At 35.5% G+C, this 26160-nt stretch overlaps 1 protein-coding gene across 1 annotated transcript; it reads right to left on the reverse strand.

Annotated features, from left to right (window-relative positions):
* Nucleotides 1–541: 541 nt before the first annotated feature.
* Nucleotides 542–7030, reverse strand: LOC114296080 (peroxidase P7-like). Its single transcript, XM_082877384.1, has 4 exons — nucleotides 6749–7030; nucleotides 2231–2422; nucleotides 1556–1721; nucleotides 542–1198 (listed from the first exon to the last, which is right to left on the reverse strand). Exons 1-4 carry the CDS (start codon nucleotides 6965–6967, stop codon nucleotides 807–809), a joined length of 969 nt encoding a protein of 322 aa, XP_082733510.1. The 5' UTR covers nucleotides 6968–7030; the 3' UTR covers nucleotides 542–806.
* Nucleotides 7031–26160: the final 19130 nt, after the last annotated feature.

The raw sequence follows: 26160 nt of genomic DNA on the forward strand, positions 1-26160 counted from the left end.
TTGTTTAGGTATAATTTGAAGGGTAGTTTGAGAAAAAAATATAGGGTGTATTAAGAATAAATTATAATTTTAAAATAATTTATAGGATGTATTGAGAAATTATAGGCAGTTAATGATTTTGGGGTGCAAATAAAATCCCTCCAAACTCAAGGGCCAGATATGGTTTCAGTGGAGGCCCAAATGCATGTATCACCTAAATTAACATAGTGCTCTTTGATTTTGGTCAGATTATTATGGATTTCCATCCCCTTTTGCATGTAATTCATACCTGAAATTGTTATGTTGCATTTGGTTGAGAGATTTGGAAAGAAAAAAAGATAAGGCAAGCAAAATTAAATAAAATATATGTCTATTTTATTTATATTTCACTATATTTTTCCTCTCCGTTAATAAATTTTTTCCAAAATCTCTTAATTAAACACTGCGTTAGAGATACTTTGTAGTTCCATGCTATACATTTCAAGGCCCATCTATAGCCTTCTGACAATAACAAAACTTCAAACAAAATTAAAAGTCCAACCACCGGTGAGATCACGGATCATAGGACTAAATGTTCAAAAACTTCAAACAAAATTAAAAGTCACATCCACATAAAATATATAAAATTAACAAAAAAGTGTGTTCATTTAGGACTTAAAAAAATTGAAAACCACATCCATTTATAGCTTAACATAGCAAGCATTCTTCTCACCCTTGCCCATAAAATGACACCAAAAAGTACTATTTCAAACATATATTTTTATCACCAAATTAAGACAAGAAACTAGTTATTAGTAATATTGAAGATGAAATGGTCACGACCCCGATTAGTTAGTCTTCCTGCAATTCTTCCTTATCTCTCCATTTGATCCAGTGAGGGGGCTAATATCACCCATCTTAATCATGGCTGCGACAAAATCAGAGTTGAAGGTGCCTGGATTCTTGCTGTATGACTGAACTAGTGAGTCGGTTGACCCACCATTGAATAGTTGTTGATCAGAGTGGAGGAGTCCCCTTCGATTGACCAAGTTCTTGTAGTAGTTGTTTTCGAATTTTGTTGGAGTTTGAAGATCAAGAGGTGCCAAATTGTTGTCTCCTGAGCCAACGGTTCTTGGGCAGTTGCCTTGTCTTGTTTGAGCAAATGAACTATCTATGTTGGTTTCATTGTACACACGTGCTCTGAAATTGGTGCACTGTGCTTGTCCAATTGTGTGAGAACCTAGTTTTGTAAGCCCATACAATAACTATGTCAAACAATAGAGAGAGAGATTGAATTTAAATGCTTTTTGAAAAGGTGTATGTGTACAAATGCAACTAGAGCAATAGTATATTTCACTAGATTTTTTCACTTATTTTATATCATAAGGGCACATTATATATAGAAATTATTTTCTTGGTTCTTTTTAAATAGAGAATCAATCCGTAGAATTTACGCATGCAATGTTACAAAACAATGGCACATACCATTTTTCTTACAACTATGTAATTAGTAATGCTATTTTGCCAAAGTATTTGCATAATGTGAGATGAACAATACATTTTGAGAGAGAGAGAGAGAGACTGAGAGAGTACATACCAGAAAGAGCAACCATGTCCTTGGTTGAAAGGCCAACAGCACTGAAACTGGAGATAAGCGCACTAAGGCTAGAAGTTGGAGGAGGAAGGCTGCTATTGGCAGCACCCTGACTCGCTGTCCTGGCATCTCTTCTTCCAAGTTTTACCTTCCAATTGGGCCCTCCAAGCTAAAATACAACATGAATAAAAGAAATACATGTTCATGAACTACAAAAAATTATTACAAAACCTAATAAAGTAGCTTGAAAAGCTTTGGTTTGTGTTTCTCAAAAAATTTTGAGAAAAATTCTCTACAAATAAGTTTTCAAAAGTAGTCAAACCAAACAAATTTTCCTAAAATTTTTTTCCAAAATTTGTTTGGTTTACAAGTTTTCCAAACAAATCTCTCTCTTATACACATCAAATCAATCACTTTTTCCAAAATTCTTTCTCAAAATAATTTTTCCAAACATCTTTTGAAAAAAAACCAAACCAAACAAATTTTTGTACTTTTTATCTCAAAACATGTTTCTCAAATACAAACCAAACAAGCCCAAAAGTGGATCAAATTCATTAAGTGCAATACATATCACACTAAATCTGAATTTGTACCACACCTTTCAGACTTTTTCTCCTAATTTCATAATTGTTTTTGCGTTGAACATGAAGGAAAGCATAATTACTACTTTTTACTTACAATAACAACTGAGTCTCTAGCAGTAACAGCCAATACATCAGCGCATGAGACTACACCAGGGCACGCCCTTTCTACTGCAAACTTTATATTGTCAATAACATTAAATCCCCTAACAGAATTAAAATTTGGAGCTGCCCTTTTCTCTCCTGTAAATGAAGATGTGTCATCAAGGAGGATTGATCCATCGCATCCCTGAAAAATTCAATAGACAAATCAAAACACAAACATTGAACAATATTAGCCATCGAAAGCAAAACACTAGAAACGATAATGCTATCAGAGCCGAACCTAACTTTCTTGGGGCCTATGGTGAACTAAAAAAATGGGTCCCGACATTCATACATATTTTAATATTGACATAAATTTGGAATATTTTCGATTGTTAACATTGTTAGTTTGTCACACTTTTTGGTGATATGGTAGATTGAATTGTAAAATTTGATAAATTTCAAACTTCAAAACAATTTTATTTCTCCAAAGACAATTGTAACTGGTCTATAAATAATACACACATTTGGCAAACAACCATCTAATATTTTTAAATAATTCACTTATTCAATTGTTTTAAAAAATTTATAAAACTTCATTTTTATACTACTAATATACTGTTTGGTTCACTGAAATGAAATTGAATTAAATGAAATAATCATTCTTTAATCTCTTTATAGATTAACTATTCCATCACAATAGTGAATGATAATTTTATTTGTAATATTTTTTTATTATTTTTTAGTAAATCAAATATGAGGATGAAGGATTGTTTCATTTCACTTCATTTCAATAAATCAAACATAACTTAAGATCAAAAATTATTTAAAAGCCCTATTTGTTAGACAGAATTTGGAGGCATGAGGCAACAATCTTGCTCGCCTTGTCTTAGGGCCCGCCTTGAATGCTATACACCAAAATGTCAACTTTTTTTTTTCTTGTTGGTGTGTAAAACGAACACAATCCTAAAAAAATCTAAAAATATATAATTAAAGAGTACATAACACCATCGTTTTGACTGTGACATTAATAACATCTCTTTAGATGTCATAAATGCCAATCTTTTTTTTTTTTTTTTTTTAATTTTGGACTTGAGTCTTTGTGATTAATTATTGGTTTACGTGGTCATTTCCTGGTTAGCAAACAGCCTACTTTTACACACGTAGAATTATAGTGAAATCAATCATATCATCGTCTACCACTAAGAACATGTTTAATAATTGTTTCAAGTCAATAACAAAATAATACTATAATTAGGTAGGGGCAAATTTTATTTCACATGAACATTCAAAAAAAAAAAAAAAAAATACAATACAGTCAAGCTAGTTATTAAAAAATGTTAAATTTTGTTTGTGCCTTTAAGACATGTACGTTTTGACAAGAATACATCATTTTCCTCTCTCCTAACATTATTTTATTTTTTAATTGCTTAATTGTGTATCCTCCATTAGCTGTAGACTTTCAATTACACTGCTGGAAACTAAGTTTTTAGTGGCGGTTAAAAAACACTGCTATAGCTATGAAAAATGCCTCCAATTGTTTTTGTGGCATTCAGTACCTAACGTCGAAGATGCGGCCGTCGCTATAGCTTTATGATGCTTTCAAAGCGTCGTTATATTTAGTAAAAAACGCCGCTAAATATGCTGCATAACGATACAGTGACGTCATGTAACATTTAGCGACGTTTTAAAAACGTCGTAATAGATCTTTTTTAAAAATTAACCGTTAATGTTATTCTATAGTGACGTTTAAAAACGCCGTCATAGTTTCATTTTTTTTTTTTTTTTGAAATTATGCTAATTCTGTGAGATTTAACTAAAAAAATACTTGCAATAAAGATGAAAAATATTCAATATATTGACTTAATTTAGGTAAACATAATACTGGATCAATCCATACTTCTCAATATGCAAAAATATTTCAATTGCAAGATGAAATAAAGTTAAACTAGTGCCCCAGTAGTAAGTTGAAAGTTATTATAAAATAGATCGGCACAAAAAAAGAAGGAAAAAAAAAACAAATCAATCATGTACTCTTTACAACTCCGCACAAAAAAGATCGGCACAAAAAAGAAAAAGAAAAAAAGATATCTATGAATTTGTCTGGCATAAAAAAAAAAGGAGGAGGGGGGAGATCAACTGCAGTACAACACAATTGCAAAACCAATCATGTGCTCTTTACAGCACTGGGAAGCAAGTTGAAGGCTTCCAACAAGCTTTAGTTCCCCCTGCTTACAATAAAACTATCAATGACATTTTTCCTGTTAAAAACTAAATAAAGAAATAAAAATTAACCTAAAAGACAAAAAGATATGGAGAAGAAGACAAGATAGACAAAGTTTGCAACACCAATTGACAGTTATTGGTGCAACGATTTATTAAAACATGGAGGAACATGTATGTAAATCTCTAGCATTTGGAAAATTCAATTTCATGACTTTTCATTGGAATGAAATTGCTGTCGAAATGTCGTCTAATTTTCTGCAACCAAGCAGAGTGTTACATAACAATGAATAATTAAAATGGAACTGGCAGCTAACAACATTTAATGTTTTGCTCATCCCATCAATAAAGTTTTTCTTTTCTTTACTGATCAAAAAAAAAAAAAAAATTTAACTCTTATTCGAAATTAAATTATACAATAAAACCAACAACAAATGAATTTCTTACTGTTTATCCAATAAAAAATAAATAAAAAAATAAAAAAAATCTCAAGCCATAGCAACACCAACAAACACTACAACAAAAATCACCCTTGGCGACTAAATTTTTAGTCGCCAAAAGTCCCTCTTTAGTCGCCAAAAGTGGATTTTTTAGATTCAGCGACTAAATTTTTTAGTCGCCCATTTTGTCGCCAGTACTTAGTCGGCAGAGGTATTGGCGACTTAACAAGTTTTAGTCGGCAAAAACAGGTGTTTCAGCGACGAAAGTGATGGTCGCCAATAGTGAATTACACTTTCGGAAATTATACATTCAGCGACTAATATTTTAGTCACTGATAGCCATGAATCGCCGACCAAAGTGATTAGTCGCCCAAAGCAACACTTTTGGCGACGACTAATTTTAGTCGCCAAAGGTATTCCGTGAAAAAAAAAAAACCTTATTTCTTTGCATTTTCTGAGTTTCGAACCACTGACCCTTTCACATTCTAAACCTTTAACCAAACACTCCCTCCACTATGCCACTATGACATCACATGAATGTATATGCAATATATATTATTTATATAGTATATTAATCGGTATTAATACAAAACTAATTATATAAATATAATTATTTTTATTCAATATAAATTATGTAAAAAATAAATTATTTATTAAAAAAAAATTTAGGCCACTTTTGGCGACTAAAACCATTATTTAGTTGCCAATTCTATTATTTTGGGCTACTAATGATTTTTTTGTCGCTAAAAAAATTAGTTCCAATTAAAAATATGCAGTTTTGGCGACTAAACCTGTTTTTAGTCGCCAAAACGTCACCTTTTGGCTACTAAACTGAATTTTAGTCGCCAATACTCAGTTTTTAGCTACTAATTTTTTTTGGTAGCCAAAAAGCTTCACTTTCAGCGACCAATATGTTTTTAGTCGGCAAAACACCTACAATCGGCGACTAATCTGTTTTTTAGTCGCCAAAACCATCACTTTTGGCGACTAAATTATTTTAGTAGCCGAAAACTGTCACATTCGGCGACTAAACTACCTTTAGTCGCTAAAACCCCCAGATTCGGCGACTAAAGTGCCTTTTAGTCGCTAAAAACCTTGTATTCGGCGACTAAACTGTTTTAGTCGGCAAAAGTGACCAATTTTGGCGACTAATTCCATTTTAGTCGCCAATTCTACTACTTTCAGCGACAAAAAAAGAAACTTTAGTCGCCAATTCTGCTATTTGTTGTAGTGAAAATACACCAGTTACATAAATTAACATAGACACAACAATTATAAAATTAACACCCCAAAAAATTAAAGTTTAGGGACAAGATTATCTTTTAAGAAAGGAATATTTTAATTATTAAAGTGTCATTGTTATATTTTAGCGATGAAATTGGATATTCAATGATGAATTGTTTCCTTTTGGGACCAAAATTTTTCTCAAAAAGTAAATATTTTTGGTACCAAATTCCTAAAGTACATTTATTTGTGATATTTTTAAAATTGTCACTAAAAGTTCTTTTTAAGACTTTTCAGGAAGATTAGCAATGACTCTCGTGAATGACATAAATTGATCTCCAAATATTTTTTGTAACAAAATTTTTATTTTTGTAAAAAAAATTTAATTCTTAAAACTCTTATATATTGTAATGTAAAAATAAAATAAAAAAATAAAAAAAATTAACTAACAACCAAATAGTGGTGACTCAACCATTACTTAAGCCATTACCTATGGCTACCAAAAAAAAGTTCAAAAAATTCTTATTACCAAAAGCTCGAAATTTTCAGTTTACTTAATAAAATAAAATCTCATTATAATATTTAGCATGAGCTTTTAAAAAATCTTAGGGCACCACTGGTGAAAGGACAAAGTAGAGAATTACATTAACGAAGCAATCGTGGAAGAACAAGCGAAGAAGGGAGGCACCCATCCGAGCTTCTTTCGATATTGTAGATTGCACTGCAGATTTCACAGTGGTGAAAAGGTTTGGGCAGGACTTGGAGTAGAAAGTAGGTGAAAGTTGAGCAGAAGAGCTTCCAATGAAAAGCATAAGGAAAGCTAAAGCCACAAAGGCCTTCAAAGAAGATGAAAATGAAGCCATTGTTGTAAGTGTATTATAACTAACAACTTCTCAGTGTGTGATGAAAATGTGTTGTGAAGAACAATGGTGTAGAGATTGGTGGTTTATATAGAGAGCTTCGTGAGAGTTATATCTCAAGGTGTTGGCCTAGTCAGGTTACCAAACTCGGAGACTTTTAAGTATTTGCATGGCATTTCTACTTTTCAATTAAGGGAGATAAAAATACTAGATTCTTCCATGTGGTGGCCACAAGTCGTCAGAATAGGAATTTGCTGAATTCAATTGAAGTGAATGGGGAGGTACATGAAGAGCCGCAACGGGTAAAGGAAGAAGTGCTTAATTACTTTCAAAGTAGATTTGCTAAGGATTGGAAGTCTAGACCCAAGTTGATGGGTGAATTCAAGCGTATTGGAGAGGATGAAAATTTTTCTGGGTTGGTAGCTCCCTTTTCTGAAGTTGAAATTTGGGGAGCAGTGAGAGATAGTGATGGTAACAAAGCTCCGGGGCCCGATGGTTTCAATATGTTGTGTTTCCAGCAATGTTGGAATGTATTTAAGGGAGATATCCTTAAGTTCTTTAAAGAGTTCCACTCTAATGGATGCCTGGCTAAAGGAGTTAATAGCTCGTTTATAACACTAATTCCCAAGATAGAGAATCCTGGTGGACTTGCTGATTATAGGCCTATCAGTCTTATTGGGTCTCTTTATAAAATTCTATCTAAGTTCTTGCTAATAGACTTAAGAAAGTTTTATCTCAAATTATAGGTGAAGCCCAATATGCCTTCATAGGTGGTAGGAACATTTTGGATGGGGTGTTGATCTCAAATGAGATAATTGATTGGTGGAAGAAAAGAAAGAAGAAGGGGATAATTCTTAAACTGGATTTTGAAAAAGCTTATGACACAGTTAATTGGGGCTGTCTGTTGGATTTCATGTCTAAGTTTGGCTTCCAAGATAAGTGGATTAGATGGATGAAAGAATGCTTATCCTCAACAAGGGTTTCGATTCTTGTTAATGGTTCTCCTACAGCAGAGTATAGTCCAGAGAAGGGTCTTAGACAAGGGGACCACTTGTCGCCTTTCCTTTTTAACATTTTGGCGGAAGGCCTGAATATGCTCTTCCAAAGAGCTAGATCTTTGGGTTTCATAAAAGGAGTTGCAATTGGACATAGGGAAATCAATGTTACCCACCTTCAATTTGCGGATGATACAATAGTTTTTTGTGAAGCAGATGAGCTTGAGATTCAAAATATAAAAAGGATTTTGAGGTGCTTTGAAGTGATATCGGGGCTGAAGATTAACTTTCATAAAAGTCATGTGTGCGGGGTTGGGGTCAATGAGGTTGTTGGGGAAGTTTATGCGAAACAACTAAATTGTTTGTGTCAAAAACTACCATTTATGTATCTTGGGTTGCCATTGGGCGCAAGTCCAAGGAGGAGAAGTACTTGGGTGCCTGTAGTTAACAAATTCAAGGCTAAATTGGCTTCTTGGAAAAGGAAGCTTCTATCATTTGGAGGCAGATTAACACTTGTTAAAGCAGTGCTGTCATCTCTACCCATCTTTTATCTTTCAGTTTTTAAAATGCCTGAGTGTGTAGTGAGACTACTTGACAAGATCCAGGCCAGATTCTTGTGGGGTGGCTCAGAGGTAAAAAAGAAGTTGCATTTGGTCAAATGGGAGGAGGTTTCAAAGAGCAAAGACACTGGGGGTTTGGGCATTAGAAAGTTAAGATTGGTAAACGACTGTTTGTTAGCTAAATGGTGGTGGAGATATGGTTGTGAAGATAGGTCATTGTGGAAGTCTATCTTAATTAGCAAATATGGCAGCGCTGGTGGAAAATGGCTTCCATTCACTGCGGAGGGTCAGCAGAGATCGAAAATGTGGGGTGACATTCTCAATACGGCTGTTAGTAACACTCAGCTCTACAGTTTCTATGTGGCAAACTGTGAAATTCAAGTGGGGAACGGAACTAGAATCAGATTTTGGGAAGACCAATGGATGGGTGAAAAGTGTTTCAAGGAGGAATATCCAAGGCTATTTGAGCTGTCATTGGAAAAAGAGGTTCCTCTGTCTCATCTGGTTGAAAGAAAAAGAATCACAGCAAGGTGGGACCTGAAGTTTAGGAGGAGATTGAGGGCTTGGGAGGAACTTGAAGCTGTAAGACTAATGGACAAGTTAAATAGCAATACCCCGTGTTTGACTGAGAAAGCTGATGCCTTGGTTTGGAAGGCCTCTTCAAATGGGTTGTTCAACACTGTTGCTGTCTACAATAAACTTACTTCTGGGCAGGTTTTACCAGCCACTGAGCTTATTTGGAAGAACGTGTCGCCACCAAAGGTTAAATTTTTTTGCTGGCTTGTTTGGAAAGGTAGAATCAAATCAAGAGCATATCTTCAAAGCTTAGGGCTGATGGATCAAAATACTAGGTCTGATTGTGTTTTTTGTAATGAGGAATTAGAATCTTTGAACCATGTTATGCTTTTATGTCCTGTTGTTTGGCAAGTATGGTCAAATCTACTTAAGTGGTGGAGGATGCAATGGGTTTCACCTCAAAGTGTTGTAGGCCTGCTAGATTGGTGGAGAGGGATTAAGTGGAGAAAAGTCGAAGGCATAATCTGGAAGGTCATCCCATTGGCCACTCTATGGTCTGTTTGGAAGATGAGGAATGAGTGTGTGTTTAATGGGAAACAACCTTTGATGGTGGAGTTGTTGGAACTAATTAAGACAAGAGTCATCTTATGGTTTAAAGCTGAGTCAAGGGATAGTTTCTACTCAGTTCAGGAGGTGGTGTTAAATTTGCAGCATGTTAGGCAGATTCTATGCTAGAAGGTTTGCTGCACTATTCTACCTTGACAGAGCTGGATGGCTGTGTGTTAATTGCTGCACTATTCTTCTGATGTTCTGTTGTTCTGTGTTGGACGGTTTCAGTTCTGTTCTGAATCAGATCTGTTGGTCTGCTCTCTGGTTTAGACTCTAATCTTCAGTTGCTGGATGTTGGTTTCTGGGTTGGTCTGATCTGTTGGATTCTGGGTTGGTTTGCACTTTGGTTGGTCTGATCTGTTGGTCTGCTCTCTGGTTTAGGCTCAAGTCTGCCTTGTAAGGTCTAGTTTGGTCTGATCCGCTGAGTTTGGGCTGTGTTGTGGTCAGTGGTTCAGTAAATCTGGGTCTCCAGTCTTGGTCTGGATTCTTGGCTGCTGATCTGTTCTGTTTTTCTTCTTGTTTCTTTGTTGGTTTCTCACCAACTGGAGCTTGGAGCTTCATTTAGCTCCAAGCTCCTCTTTATTGATGTTTTGTATCTTTCGCATGCTTTCATCAATAAAGATCTTCTTTGCCGATCAAAAAAAAAAAAAAAAAAATTAAGGAAAAAAAAAAACAATAAACAAGTTAGGGTTTGAATTGATTGATTGAGCAAAAAGACTAATGATGGGAATTTTGAAAAATACGATTGGAACTATACATGAAATTGACAAGTGAGGGTTGATTTTTTTTTTAAATTAAAAATATATATACATATATATATATATATATATAATACGACCAATAATGCAAATATTAAACATATCTGATTAGTGTCAAACTTAAATAATACAAAAATGATACGGATAACTCGTTTAATGAAAATTTAATTAAACATTTTAGTGTTAAATTTACCAAAAGTGTCATGATATTTTTGAATTTCTTATATAATTTCATGTCACTAATTAAAAATATATATGTGTAAAATTGAATTTTAAATTTAATATTATATTTAAATTGAAGGTAGTGTATTTTTTTGTCACTATTTTAAAGCTAATCTAATAAAAAAATATATAATAATAAGATATAATTTTTGTGTATTAGAGAAATGAAATGAATTGAAATAAAATATTTTTACAAATAATTTTATTTAGTAGAGATTAGTTTTATTAAATTTAATTTATGAAAAAAAATAATTTAGGGGCACTTTGGGAAGATTGGTAAAAAATCAGCTTTTTGGCTTTCTAATTTTTTTAGCCAAAAAAGTCAATTTTTTTACCCAAAACAACCCAGTTTTTGCCAAAAAAAACTACTAAAAAAGCAAAAAAGTCAAAAACTTAGTTTTTTACCAACTTTCCAAAACACCACTTAATTGTTTTATATACTAGATTTTTTAATTAAGAATAACAATTTTTGACATGATATGTTAATATGACACAATAATATAAAATAATAAACAGATTAAATTAGGATTAAAAACAAATTATTGAAAAAACGGGTTTTTTTTTAATATTTTTATATTTTTTAAGTTTGTGTAGCAATTTGTCAAAAAGGGAATCAATAAAGCGCTCTTGAACTCATGATTCGGTGAAGATTGATGACATCACGAGAATAAATGTGTGAAGTGGACTTTTCTCTACACCAAAAAGATTGAAAATTTGAACATTTCAACAGAAACTATCCTTATTGGGTAATTTTAGATTTGCAAAAATTAGTTTTGATTAGGAACTAAGTTACAATGCCTGACAATGGAGGTAATTGGGCATAGCAAGAAAAGTATTGGAAGACGTGATTGTGAAGAAAGTTTTTAAGATTCAAGAAGTAGATGAAGTTACTACTTTAAACTTCAAAAATTTACCATTAATTACATCAAGTCTTTTTCGACTTATTAAGCGTGGATACTTTGAAAAATATGTCGTATTCATATTAGGTATTTATTAAGTATGATATTTTGTATGGTATTTTTGCATATATACTGATTACATAAAATATATATCCAAATTTTTCTTCTTAATTTTTTTAGCATATCCAAACATACTTAATATATACTCAAGTCATACCGTAACTTAGTCGAATCAATATTTTGTTTTATTACATAGATAAAATTTCTTTGACTAGTCTTCATTTTTATTTTTCGTGTTATGCTTAATATGATTTTAAAATTAAGTTATGATTTGTAAGTTATTTAATATAATGACATTTAATTTTCGTTTATGCCTTTAGTTTTTGCATTAAATGTTAATTGTAGGTTAGATAGTAACAAATTAAACTATTTAATCAATTTTTGTATTACTCTAAATTTAAAATAAATATTTTTTTACAAATGTATCCACCTGTACTCGTACCTTACTTTTTTTAGATTTTACCGTATCGACGTATTTATATCGTACTAATACCAGTACTCATACCTATACACATGCTTCATAGTTTTCAACTAATAGCTAATATCCTTTTATTCTATTTATATATGACCTTACATATTTTGCTATAATTAATTATAAGAAAATGACTGATTACATAAGACTCACTCAACTATTAACGAATTCAAAAATGTTTGGGACCTCCAAAGTTGGGAATCTCATTACTCTCAAAATGATGTGGACCAATTTTTTTTTTTTTCTTCCTAGACCAATCAGAAGTAACCAATCAGAAGTAAGTGAAAGTTGTAGAAGTTGTATTTTTTTAAAGGTATGTAACATTGTTGTGACGAATTTCATCTTACTGTCCTTATTTATAAACCCACACGCTTTGCCTCAACGGTAAAAATACCTTATTTTTACTTCTCCGCAAAGGGGGCGCTTGTACAATTTTTATAATTGAGAGAGTTAAAATGTATGAATTAATAGATAAAGTGATTAAGGTGATTTAATAATGTATCACTTTCACCCCTTCAAAAGAAGAGTTTTTTATTTTTATTTTTATTTTTATTTTTTTTACTAATTTTATAATTAAAATGGTTAAAATATACAGATTTATAAATAAAAAAGATAAAATAATATTTACTAATAGTTAAGGCAATCTTAATTTAATTAACTCAAAAAGTTAATGAATAATGCTATGATAATTTAAATATTAAATTAGAAAAGATTACAATCTATAACCTCATATTTTTTTACCGTGTGCTCGCAATCTGGACCCACACCATGAAGTGTAATGTTGTGTCCATAACCTAACTCAATTAAATAGTACAATATGACACTAATCATACTTTTTGATGGCTGACATCTTCTAGTTAAAAAGAGTTATGTTAAGAACCTTAAATATTTTATCATACCTTTTATATGGATATGAAACTTATGCACATGTAAATTTGTGTGAATCACATCCCTTGTGAAAAGTTTGGTAGAATATTTAGTATAATATTTGAGATGCATAACATTTCTCATTTAGAAATTATCAACAAAAATATTCTGCAAAGCACATTAGATGATATATTTAATGCTAAATAAAATCTTAAATGTTACTTAAATATAGTATTCAATTGTGATCATCCAAACAATACTCACTAAATACAACTTCCTTTGGGTGCCCTTGATATATTTAGGGAACATAATTTCAAGACCTTTTACGTATTCTTTCATTTTACTTTGTTGATGAAATTGTATTCTTTTTCGAGTTCATATCTACCCAAACTGCATGTGATTAAGGCTAAACAAGTCACATTAAAATTATTGCTCCCAATTAGTCAGGAGCTTTTATTTTTCACATATTATATTATTCCAATTCATTTTTTTTCAATAATTAATTTCTCAACAAAATCTTATAATTCAGCTATATCTTTAGTTTACAAATTGATTTTCGATCCATTAATTTTAGTTGCGAAGTTATTTTGTTAAAAAATTCGCTTTCGGTTGAAAAATAATGTATGAACCAAAAAAAAAAAAAAAAAAAAGTCATGTGGGGAAACAGAAGCCCCTAGTTCATTGATTGTTCTTCCCCCAACTGTTTTGTAGTGGGAAGAAGTCAGAAGATATGCACTCCAAAAGTTCTTGTCATTATTATTGGTAGACATTTTTGTATTTAATGTATTTATTATGTTAGGCTTTTTTTTCTTTTATCCTTTAGAAAAATAAAAAAGTCTACAATTAGGTTTGATGCCTTTTTTGTTTGTATATATAAATTGTAATCTATAAATTGGCTTTGAAGTCAACGAAATATACAATGTAAATTCACTCTAACTTTATGCTTCCAACTTTGTCTCTAACTTCTCCATCATAAAGAGCTCCTTTCTGTTTTTTTGTGTAATTGGTATCAAAGCTTGGTGAAGAACTTTTAAAAGCAAGATCAAACTATATAAGCATTACTATTTATGTATAAATTTTGATATATATAAATGTGTATGGTGTGCTTTATGTTTTAAAAAAAAAAAAAAAAATCGTCTAAGTTTTTAATTGTGTATGCTTTGTATTTTATATATTCATAATTATTTGTTTCATTTATAGTTGTTGTAAAACCTATATGCTTGGTGTATGTCAAAACCCATATACTCATTAAGATCTTTTGACTATTGGTCATAATTAAGTCTTTAAGATCATAAAGAGAGATTTTAGACACCAGATAATACACTAGGAGGGTCTTAGGTACCAACAATAATCTATAATGGCAATTAACCCTGAAGATATAATATGCTTTGGAAATACAAAAAATAATGTTAATAATAAATATGATCATAGTTTGCATATTACTAAAGAGTCTTTAAGTGTAAATAGTGTGTATTCTAGTTTAAATAATATTACGAATATTATGTGTTCAGAGTTTTCTAAATTAGATAAAAATCAAAAAATTAATCAAAATTATCTAGAAACCAAAGTTGAGTCTATAGAATCTAAAATAGACAATTTAGATTCTATAATAAATATTGACTTAAATAAAGAAGTAAAAAATCAAATAAACAATTTGGTGACAAAATTAGAAACTATATCCTTCATAAACAATGATGGAATGAATAGTACAGGAGATAATTACATTCCTAGGCTATTTTATGGTACAGAAGATATTATGGTACTTTAAACCAATATCTATAATAGGACTGAATATGAAAATATTGTTGAAATATTGGATTATTGGAGAAAATTATATAAAGACCCTGATTTAGGTATTGATGAAAGAAATAGGCTACTTGATCAGATAACAGAAACTTATCTAGAACATGAAACCCTTTTACAGCACTTTAATTATGATATTAATATGTCAACTAATGATGATGGCAGTCAATCATCCTCATTTGAAGAAATATCAGATCAAGATATTTCACCAGAAGTAAATAAAGGGAAAAGAAAGGTAGAAGAGCTAATTGATCCCAAATTATTTGGCATATGGGGAGATGGAGAAAATTTTGACTTTATTCAAACAAATAAAATTTAAAATGATACCAACACTGGAAGTACCTCCAATCCTACACCTGAGCCAGTAATATCTAGAAAAGATAATAATCATAAGTATCCAATAGCTCAAAATGGTACTTATTTAGACTTGTCTCGTGTTCCATTTAAGGATCAGGAACAAGCAATTGATGATTGGGCACAATTCTTGTCCATCATTATTACCAATTATAAAAATAGTTGATCAAAGAAAAATTCATTGATTATATTGCAGCAACTCTCCAGGGAGATGTGTTGCAATGGTTAAGACAGTGGGAAAAATCTAAAATTGAAAAAAGTCAAAAAACGGCTTTGTTGACAATTTTCTCACACTTGATACAATTTTAGCTGAGTTTGCAAAAATCATAAAAGAAAATTTATGTGGTTTTGCAGGAGAAACTAATTTGCAAGCAGACGCAAATTATATTTTGACTAAATTAGAATTATGTAATATTTGTCTTTTTAAAGACTATGTTCAAACATTTAAAAAATATTATTATCTTATTGATCCACCAACAAATCAACCTTAGTTAGATCAATTTTTCCATAAACTCTCTAATCCATGGGATGAGTTATGTATTAAAACATATCCTGATTTTCTCAAAAAAATGGGGAAGGAAGAATATGATAATTTTGGTTTTCGCATTAATTATGTTCTAAGACTGATAGCAGATCGGTGTCTATAATCAAAGGCAAAAAAATAAATGAAAAATTAAATTTCTAACTCACAATATGGTCAAAAATGTTGTGATAAAATTTTAAAAGAAAATTGGAAAATTGGTTGTAATACATTTTCTAAACGAAAAGGATTTTCTAAAAAACGCAGAAAATATATATAGAAACCTTGAAAAAAGAATAAAACTTTTTCAAAAAAGAAAAAGTATATTCGAAAAAAGAAAGCAACAAGTGCTTCAAAAAAAAAAAAACTTGTAAATGTTATATTTGTAACGAAGAAGGTCACTATGCACCAGAATGCCCAAAAAGGAAAAAAAATGCAAAGAAAGTGATCAAAGTTCTTGAAGAACAAGATTTTGAAATAATATATGGCGAAGAAATTCTGATCAAGAAGAAATCTTACACAAAATTTCTAGTGATGAAGAAAGTTCAGATGAAGAACTAATCTTCATGATAACTAATATTAATAATCAAGAAATATCTCAAGAAGCAGATAGTATATCTCAAGAAAAATTACAGGCAATTCGACTTGGAGATGTAATCGGAGAAGAAAAAACTTTAACCGACGAAAAATTAGCAAAATTCGAAAAAAATGCAAGAAGTTGTTGTTCTAGAAATTTATAAACTTTCAAAATTCAACTTCGTTTCAGCAAGAGTGTTTGAACAATACAGTGGTAACACTCAAGCAAAATGGTCAGAAGAAGGAAATATTGATATTCCTTTTTGAAAATCCTAAGTGATTCGTGATTAGATCAAGATAAAAATATTTCAATTCCCAATAATTCAAAACACACAATCTAAATCATCAAGCACTTACGAAAGTGATTTAGATTGTTGTTTTCGAAATAAACAATAAATCGACACAAACGATTTTTACGTGGAAAAACCACAATTGAAGAACCTTCAATTGTAATAAAAAACCACGGGCGAAATGCCACTAATCAATCCACTACTGAAGAAAGAAAGATTACAAAGATAACAAACAAATTTACCCAACTCATCCAATTTGTCTTCAAACCTTCTGTAACTCTTTCACCAAGCCTTCGTCTCGGAACTGATTAATCTGAAGTTGAATCCACAACTTCACTTGTCGAATCAACGACTACGTACAGAATCAAACTCCTTTGAAACTCCATGTTTGAATCTTCGAAATCCACCGAAGAAGAACACTTTTGAATATAAAGTAACAACCTCCTTGATGTATGTATCTTAGATCATAGGTGACAAACCCTCTCAAATATATCAAGGAAAACTCACCAAAAAACTCAGAAGAAAACCTCAAACAAAACCCTAAGATCCTTAAACAAGATCTAGGAAAAGTAACCCTAGAATTGAACCAACACACGAATATATAGTAACTGAGATCACGCGGTCCGCTAGAGCGTGCGGATGCCCGCTCGAGCGGAGACTTCATATTGCGTGTTTCATACAGGGTTCACGCTCGAGCGTAAAATCACATCATCCAGTATTTTTGCAGACATAACAGATGCTGTGAGAGCGCAAACCCGCTCGAGTGTCACTTTCCCCGCTCTAGCGGGAAGACAAAAACTGGAAATCAGGAAAATTACAAGTTGATTACAACTTTGGTTTTTTCCATGGAATTTGACAACAAAGGGTCCTAACAATCTCCCCTTTTGTCAAATCCCGGACAAAACCATTCTAAAACAATTTTCCCATCAAAATCACCAAACAATTTTCCTATCAAAATCACCAAACAAAAAACAAACAGACACACAAGCCATGCACAAACTAATCCCAAAAGCCATGCACTTCTGTAATCAAAGTCTTTAAACAATCCACCTGAAAGAAAAGCAACCACACAAGCCAACCAAAAACTGCGGAACTGTATTAACTAAAAAAATATAAAATAACTAAGAAACATTATCCATCCATGAAAAAAAAATACCATGTGCCCATCTATCCAACTCCAAGCATAAGCATACTATCCATCCATCAAAGAATATACTAAGCATAAGCATACTATCCATCCATCAAAAAATATACTATCCAACTGTACCAATATACCGAATATCTATCCAATTGTACCTAGGAAGTATATAAGCAAAAGTATGTAACCAACTGTACCAAAAGTATGTAACCACTCCCCCTTTTTGTCCGAGAGAAATCAAAAACCAAAAGAAATAGAACTGCGCATCAGGACTGGACATCAAAGATCATGGAGCGGGTGGCTGTGACTGCATCCGAAGCATAGACAAGATCTGATCCAGCTGAGAAAAAGACTGGGCCACAGACTCCTCAATGCGCTGGGAAGAAGCCTCCAATGCACTGAACCAAGCATCAGCAGTGGTCTCAAGATCCGTGAGTCGTGCCTTAAAGATATCCATCCGCCCCTCAAGTCGGTCAAACCGTGAAGTAACAGACCGCTCAAAAGATTGAAGCCGGCCATGAACCGTACGAACCGGAGGTGGTGGCTCCCCCTCACCAATAGCACCACCAGCATCAGCTGCATCGTACTTAGCCTCTTCTGCCATAGCAGCAGCAGCATCACTAGTACCTGCACCTAACCGACCTGCCCCAGAAAAAACCCCCCGAATGTGAGACTGACTTTGAGAGACAGTCTTTTTGGTAAAAGGCCGAGTAGGGGAAGCAAACTCATCTTTATCAAATGAAGGGACCTCAAACTTGGCGAGAAGCCTGTTTATAAGGCACCCATAGGTAGACCAAGATTGTTGCGCTCATAAGTGGCAACCATCTTTTGAATGATCAGAGTAGCAAGATCAATGGACCGATGTTGAGCAAGACACTGGAAGACAAACCCTTGGTCTTGGTTGATTTTAGAACTATGGGTGGTGACGATAACATTTGCACACACAATGAGGTTAAGCAACCTAAACTGAGGGAGAAGCTCATTTTGCTTGATTAAAGAACCGGAGGGCCAAGGACGAGGGAAACCACATAAGGCATGGGCAACCTCATTGAAGTCACAAGTTGGACGCACAGGAAAGGGGTAGAATATGGGGAAGACTTGACCAATCCCTAACAACTCTCGAATAAGATCTATGGTAACAGTAATTGACTTTGACCTAACCCAAGTCTTGAAGGATGGAACAATACCATCAAGACTGTCCATGTTACAATAAAATTCTCGCACCTAAGTTAGGCTTTGAGAACCAGAAAATAAAAGGACATTATCCCCACCCAAAGGATCAAACAGTGAACGGATAGGGATAGACTTGAATGTGTTGGGTTGAACATTACGTTCAAGATGAATGGTTCGGGCTGGATAAGACTCGCGAAACAACCTGGCTTTCTCAACCGAGGGAAATCGGTCAGTGTTAAAGGTAGGGCGAAGGGCAGTAGACTTCCATCCCTTGAAAGTAGACATGACTAAAACAAGACAAAGAAACAAAACCAAAACACACAACCCCCAACCCAAAACAAAGGAACCATTAAAACACCATGAGTCCAATAAGCATAAAACTTTAGCAGAATATAAATATGATGAACAACAAACTAATCACTAAGAGAATAAGCAAAAATCAATGTACTAAGACCACATATTAAACATGAAAATGTTAAACACTGAATAAACAAAATAAACAACCCACAGAGATTAGGATATTAAACACTTAATAAAACCCCAAATTAAACCCTAGCAGAAAAGCATAGTAAAATGTGCGAAACCATTAACCCTAGATGCATGAGAGAGACTTTAAAGCATGATGAATTAAGCAAAAACAACAATGACGAACCCTAGATTATGACAGGGTAGATTAACAGTCACATTACAAAATGAGAAGTAAAAAACAAGGAGAAATAAAAAAAAAAAACTTACCAACTACGGAGAAAGCAGATGAAGGGAAGAAGGGTGCCCCAAAAACAAGAGGGGAACCACAGAAGAGATCTACAATGACGACCACAAAAACTCTAGGAGAGAGAAACCACTTTGGAAAAAAATAAACTGAAGGGTCGAAGGAGGGAGAATTTAAACAAAACCAGTCCGCTCGAGCGTGGGATGTAACGTTCGAGCGCGAAACGGACGCTCGAGCGCCAAATCAACCCTCAGAGAACTATAAAGCATGGTGCAAAATGCTGCAAAACTCAAAAACACGCTCGAGCGTGGGAATTTCCGCTCGAGCGGGGACAAGACAACATTTTTTTTTTTAAAACAAAAAACAACTAAGATGTCCTGTAGATGCGCCCGCGTGCCCCGGGAGGGTGAGTCCCGTTCTGTTCATCTGTGGGCTTACTACAGTTCGGACTCTCGAATTGTCACGGTTCCTAATCTGAACCAAAGAGTCCAAATCTGGCAAATTTGTTTTGAGAAAAACAGATTTTTGAAAGAAGTGCCAAACATGGACTGCTTTGCCAGATACAGAGTCGCCACCTAAATATTTTTTAATGGGGAAATTTAGGAAACCCTGACTCAGTGCCGAAGGCCACGTGTCCGTCATTGCCAAAGTTGCCTCGGCTCGGGAGCTTGGGTACGATTGGGGAAGGTCAACTATGAGCACCCCCTCTCCCCCGATCCGAAGATCGGCCTCTACTAACCGTGATATCCGTTTTTGAGAACGTTATGTGTTCATATTCCATTTATTAGCCTAGAATTACTATGTTATGCGCACAGCACACAAGTATAGACTAGATTGCCTAATTTGGAAATAAGCATTGCATATCCGTTTGTCTTGAAAAAAAACACTTTGGAATTTGCTACTCGCAAGTAGGCTAAGACACGGATTTCAACGAGTTTTTCCAACTCAGACAATCCAACCTTCACCCACAGGCATTCAAACAGTTTATCACATAAGCATCTAGCCGCATGGTAATCATACCGTCATGATAGCACTCACACGCATGCGATATGCTGAAGCAGGAAAATACTTACATAGTACTCCGTGCCAAAACAGTGAACTAGTTAGCCAACATGCATGGTCCTAGCTCATGTCAAATTGCCTAATGCAACACATACAAGATGCACTTAGAATAGGCTCGGCTAACCTAAGCATGGCATGTGAAACGCAGTCAATTGATGCACGTATTCAATTTGGAATTGAAGTACAAATGCAGTTAGAATGATGTACCGAGCCCGGTGCATGCGAGACAAATGTACGGATGCACACATGCATAGCATAAGGTATGCTAAATTAAACATGTCCTATTACTAACCATCAAAGCAGGTAAGTAAAAGGGAAGAAAGAAGTGGGGATTGGAAGACATACACACACACGCACCCACACTTATTACAGATTTGCCCTCGCTCGGAAGGACCGAAAGAATAATACGAATTGAATAATGAATTAACTATCCTAGCTAATTAATTATTACAAATTACCTAATTAGTTAACAAACTAACTAAGCTAGGAAAAACAGTAAGCCGCCTCGGAAAGAGAGCTCGATGCAATGCATGCTCGGTCCTGCTCGGAAGTGCACCGCCATGCCTAGGCTGCCTCTGTTTTCCTTGCTATACTCCTCTGGAGACTGTCAAATTCTCGGAATTGCTTCTCTGGACATTGAGGAGTGCCACCGGCTGAATAGGATTGCCACCGGCAGTGGTGTGTAGTCACCGGCCATTGGTGAAGCCATCGGCCGAGGGAGGATTGCCGGTCGGCACTTGGAACTGCCGGTCGGCAGAGGGTTCCTGCAGAACCTGCAATTGACAGCAACAGAGGGCAAGGCAGAGCATGGCGATACAATTCAAGCAATGTATGCACCAATCATGTCCTTTATCATGGTAATGACTCAAAGGAACATGCTCCTTGGTTCTCGGACCATCAATCGCGTATTTCCATGCGTGATGGCCTAAGGGACCAAGTGTGCACACTTTGATTTCAAATGCAATGCAAACCAACAAACCAAAGCCCAATTCCTATCACTAGATCAAGGAACAAGACAAGCATGCTAGATGGAATGCAACCTAGGCATGCAAGCTAAGGATGCAACATGGGGATGCAAAATGTACATGCAAGCATGCAAGCAAGTATGCGAGACAAACATGCAAACAAACAAACAAGCATGCAAGGCATGAGATAATGTAACCAACAAGTATGCAAGGCACAATGTGGATGTTTAAGCATGTAAACAAACATGTGACTTCATTCAATCATGCAAGTTCAATTACGCAACAACTCGCCAATATGCTACAACATACAAGGAGTGCATGCAACAAACAAGGAGATGGACTTAAACATGATTTGGGCAGCTCTAATTAGGCCCAAAATAGTGGCCAAAGTGCTATAAAATGAGGGCTAAATGACATGCAAACATGCATGCACACAAGGACCAACACTTAAGCATAAAGAGGCAACTCTCAAGCACACTTGAAAGAGGCATAACATGGACTAATAGCATGCAAGGTAAGCATTGAAAATCATGTTACAAAGGGCGTTAAGCCAATTAAACAAGACAAACAAGGCATGCAAACAAAGCCAAAAAACCCAAGACAAGCCAAGAGGCTTAAACCAAGACTAAATCAACCAAGCCTCACAAGGCTAAGAGGACTTAAAATAGGTCTAGTGCAAACCTAAACAACACCCAAGGGACACCTAGATGTCATCTAAATGGCTCAAAATCAAAAGCATGCACAATGACCAAAACATGGAGCATGCAAGACAAGCTTTCAAAGCTTCAAAGAGGTGTCCAAAGCAAGCATACAAGCATGTCAAAGGGACTGAAATTATGCTATGAATGATGCCAAATCATTAGAATAAAGCAAGTAATGCATGCTACATACTCATACACTTGAGGCCAACAAGCCAAAATGCAAAGGGGTCATATAATGTATGCCATGGCCGACCCAAACAACTATGGACAGACCTCTAGCATGGAAAAATAAGCACACAAGCTTCACAAAACTAGACCTAAAACATGCTCGAACAACGGTTTACAACCTAAGGCATGTTAAGGCCTAAACATGGCATTACAAGGTAGGTATGCTAAGCATGCATGGTGTACCAAAACCAAGTAAAAACAGAGGCATATTATGACATATTAAGCATAAAAAACAGCCAAGGCATGGTCAACATGAAGCTTAGCTAGGTGCTCCCTCAAGAGGCCAAAAATGGTCCTTTTCATGGACAACAAGGAGAGGGGGTGGCCCTCTCCTCCCTAGGACCTCAAGGCACCATCCTCACCTCTGAAATCCCTCAAGATTTCAGTGATGAGGAGGCCCAAACACCAAGGTCCCGGAGCTCACTCAAAATAGCACAAAATGGGGCCTTTCAAGGCCTAAGAGGGGTCAAACTCCTCCAAACCACAAAACACTCTAAACAAACTATTTAGAGGGCTTAAAAACAGAAATTTTTTATGTTATACACTAAGCACAAAAATAGTTCTAAGATAGACAAAAAAATAATGCAAAAATGGAGAATATAAAGGCAAGTTTCTTACCCTTGAAGACTTTCTTCAAAAATAGTGGACCAGCTGGTTCTTCAAGCTCAAAACCACCCAAGAACTTCAAGAACAACCTCTTGGAACCTCAGTAGCCAAGGGAAGGTGTAATACTATGTGGTTGTGTGCAATAGTAAGACACAAATGCACCTAGACACACACAAGAGAGAAAAAGAGAGAGAGAATGTGTATCAAACCCTAACCCTAAAACCAGAGCTCTCCTCTGTATTTTTTATCTCTAAAATGTCTAACCCTAGAACAAGGAGAAGAGCTCTCCTCTTATAGAAGTCCTCCTTTGCAAAGCTTTCCAAACAAGCTTCTTAGAGGGAAATCCCTCCATACACGTGTATGGAGGGAAGCAGAGTGGGTGCCAGCTATCACAGCTGGCACAAAATATCTACAAAAAGTATATGAACAGTAGTCGGCTGCTCAAAAATGCCATTTTGACAAAATTGACTGCCGACCGGCAACAAAGAATGCCGACCGGCAATATACATTGTCGATGGCAACAAAACACCAGCCGGTGGCCTCTGGCCATGGCCGGTGGTGTGTGGGGATGCCTCACAAGGCATTCCCTGCCCTTCCAAGGTAAAACACAAGTGTTTGGTGCAAAACCAGACACTAAACAGTCGAGTCGAGAGATCCTAGGGCAAAGCGCGCGAGCCGAGACCTCCGGGAACTCAAGACGAACACAAACATGGATGATCACCGAGTGTTCAAACGGTGACGTCCAAGTCTTGAGGACGGTCAAAAATGGGGTGTCTACAGTTGCCCCTCTTTGACAGAACTCGAAAGTCATAACAATGACGAGAGTGAATGTCAAAGCCCAGAGACGACCCATTTTTGACAAGGCCGAAGACTTAGACAAACATGCAAGACAAACAAGGTATGCGCCCGAAGGCGGGGGCAAAATGCAAGACAATGCATAGAGCCGGACATAACTTATGATCATGCAAAGAAAGCTGTAATGAAGCAAACATGCGACAATTTTAAGCTAGCATACACCAAACTACACTACAATGCAGAAAGGATGTAAGAGAATTATGCAATTCTCAATATGTCTCACTTGGAGGATACAATACCTGTGCGGTTCGTCTGGTTGCACCAGCCTCAAATGAACCGTACATCCAATATCGTGCCTGCAAAGAAAACAAACTTAACAGGTACAATATTGTTAGCAACATGCATGACAATGCAAAAATGGATGCAAAACGATATGCAATATATACAAAACAATGTATAAACAATGCAAATGAAGATGCAATGTAATTAAAACAATACAAACTATATGCAAAACAATTGAATCATGGTCCAATCGTGGGCGGTTCGAAACCACACCTATGTCAAATAGATTGATGGAGGTAACAAGTCCGTCTACCATAGAACGGTCCACTGAACTATGAGTAATGTAGACGGACACAAGAACAAGTATTGGGGGGGAATGGCATAAGTGGGGAAACGACCCGCTAGGGAAAGGACTACGATCCTAATGCCGGATGCAACAATTACACTACAATGTAATATATGATGAAAATGCTGGGGAAATGGCAATGGATATGGCACGCGGGCCAAACCAAATCTTGCCTAGGCAAGGCATGTACGCATACAAGCCATGTTTAACATAGAACGGTCCACTGAACTATGCTTCGACACGAGAAGTATGGGCACATACCAGACCAAGCTCAACATGGAAAGGCGCAAGCCATAGGCAGGGGTGATACAATGAATGCATGCAAACTATAATGTAATGGATATGGCACGCGGGCCAAACCAAATCTTCCCTAGGAAAGGCATGTACGCAAACAAGCCGCGGCTAACATAGAACGGTCCACTGAACCATGCTTCGATGTGAAAAGTACGGGCACATACCAAACCAAGCTCAATCATGGAAAGGCGCAAGCCATAGATGGAAGTGACGCAATGAATGCATGCAATCTACAATGCAATATCTACAAATATGCAATGGGATGGAAATGGATACAATGGATATGGCACGCAAGCCAAACCAAATCTTGCCTAGGAAAGACATGTACGCATACGAGCCATGTCTAACACAGAAAAGGTGCCGCAACCCTCAAACCAACATACCAGCGTGGAATAGGCGCGTGCACATGCAGAACTGTGCTTTAACGTGAAAAGAAAGGGCACATACCAGACCAAGCTCAACATGGAAAGGCGCAAGCCATAGGCGGAAGGTGATGCAATGAATGCATGCAATCTACAATGCAATATGCACTATGTTCTAATGATGCATGGCAATGCAACTATTTACGATGATGCATGACAATGCATGTTTTTTTGTTTTTGTTTGTTTTTTGAGATGCAAATGCATGATTTTGCATGATGCATGGAATGCGCGACAACACGCGGCTTAAGATACATGACAATGTAAATGGGCTGTGCACAACAATGCACTAAAGGTTTTGCACCTTCCGAGGATTTAAGGTCTCCTAGACCGTATACAATGCACAAGAAATGCATAACAATGCAAGTGAACTTGAAATGCGCAACAACGTGCGGCTTAAGATATGCAACTTATCAAAAGTCGTTCGGGCACGACAAACACCGAAGGACTTGCACCTTCAGAGGATTTAGGATCTCCTAGACCGGCAAAGGTCTTACACCTTCCAAGGATTTAAGGTCTCCTAGACCGTACAATACCTATGCGGTTCGTCTGGTTGCACCAGCCTCAAATGAACCGTACATACAATATCGTGCCTGAAAAGAAAACAAACTTAACAGGTACAATGCATATTGATGTATTTGAAAATGCGTGACAATGCAAAGTAAGTGGGAAGTTATAACAATGTTGTGAAAGCACAGACATGTAAGTGGAGCACGCGGTCTACGCAGGCAACAAAATTGATCATAAACATGCGGTCTACGCAAGCAATGAGATCGAACATAAGCATGCGGTCTACGCAAGCAGAACATGCGGTCTACGCAAGTAATGGAATTGATTACAAGTATGCGGTCTACGCAAGTAAAACATGCGGTCTACGCAAGGGAAACATGCGGTCTACGCAAGCAAAACATGCGGTCTACGCAAGTAATGAAGTTTGAACAAATCATGCGGTCTACGCAAGCAAAACATGCGG

This window comes from Camellia sinensis, chromosome 1 (genome assembly GCF_055761805.1).
Source record: "Camellia sinensis isolate YWXY chromosome 1, ASM5576180v1, whole genome shotgun sequence".
Classification (NCBI taxonomy): domain Eukaryota; kingdom Viridiplantae; phylum Streptophyta; class Magnoliopsida; order Ericales; family Theaceae; genus Camellia; species Camellia sinensis.

Bases quoted from the DNA above. Each gene is read 5' to 3' on its own strand.
- LOC114296080 (XM_082877384.1), bottom strand. From the start codon at position 6,967: ATGGCTTCATTTTCATCTTCTTTGAAGGCCTTTGTGGCTTTAGCTTTC. The intron at 2,423-6,748 runs GTAATTCTCTAC...TGAATTTTTCAG, and splicing joins TCCACGATTGCTTCGTTAAT to GGATGCGATGGATCAATCCT. The intron at 1,722-2,230 runs GTAAGTAAAAAG...GTTGTATTTTAG, and splicing joins CTAGAGACTCAGTTGTTATT to CTTGGAGGGCCCAATTGGAA.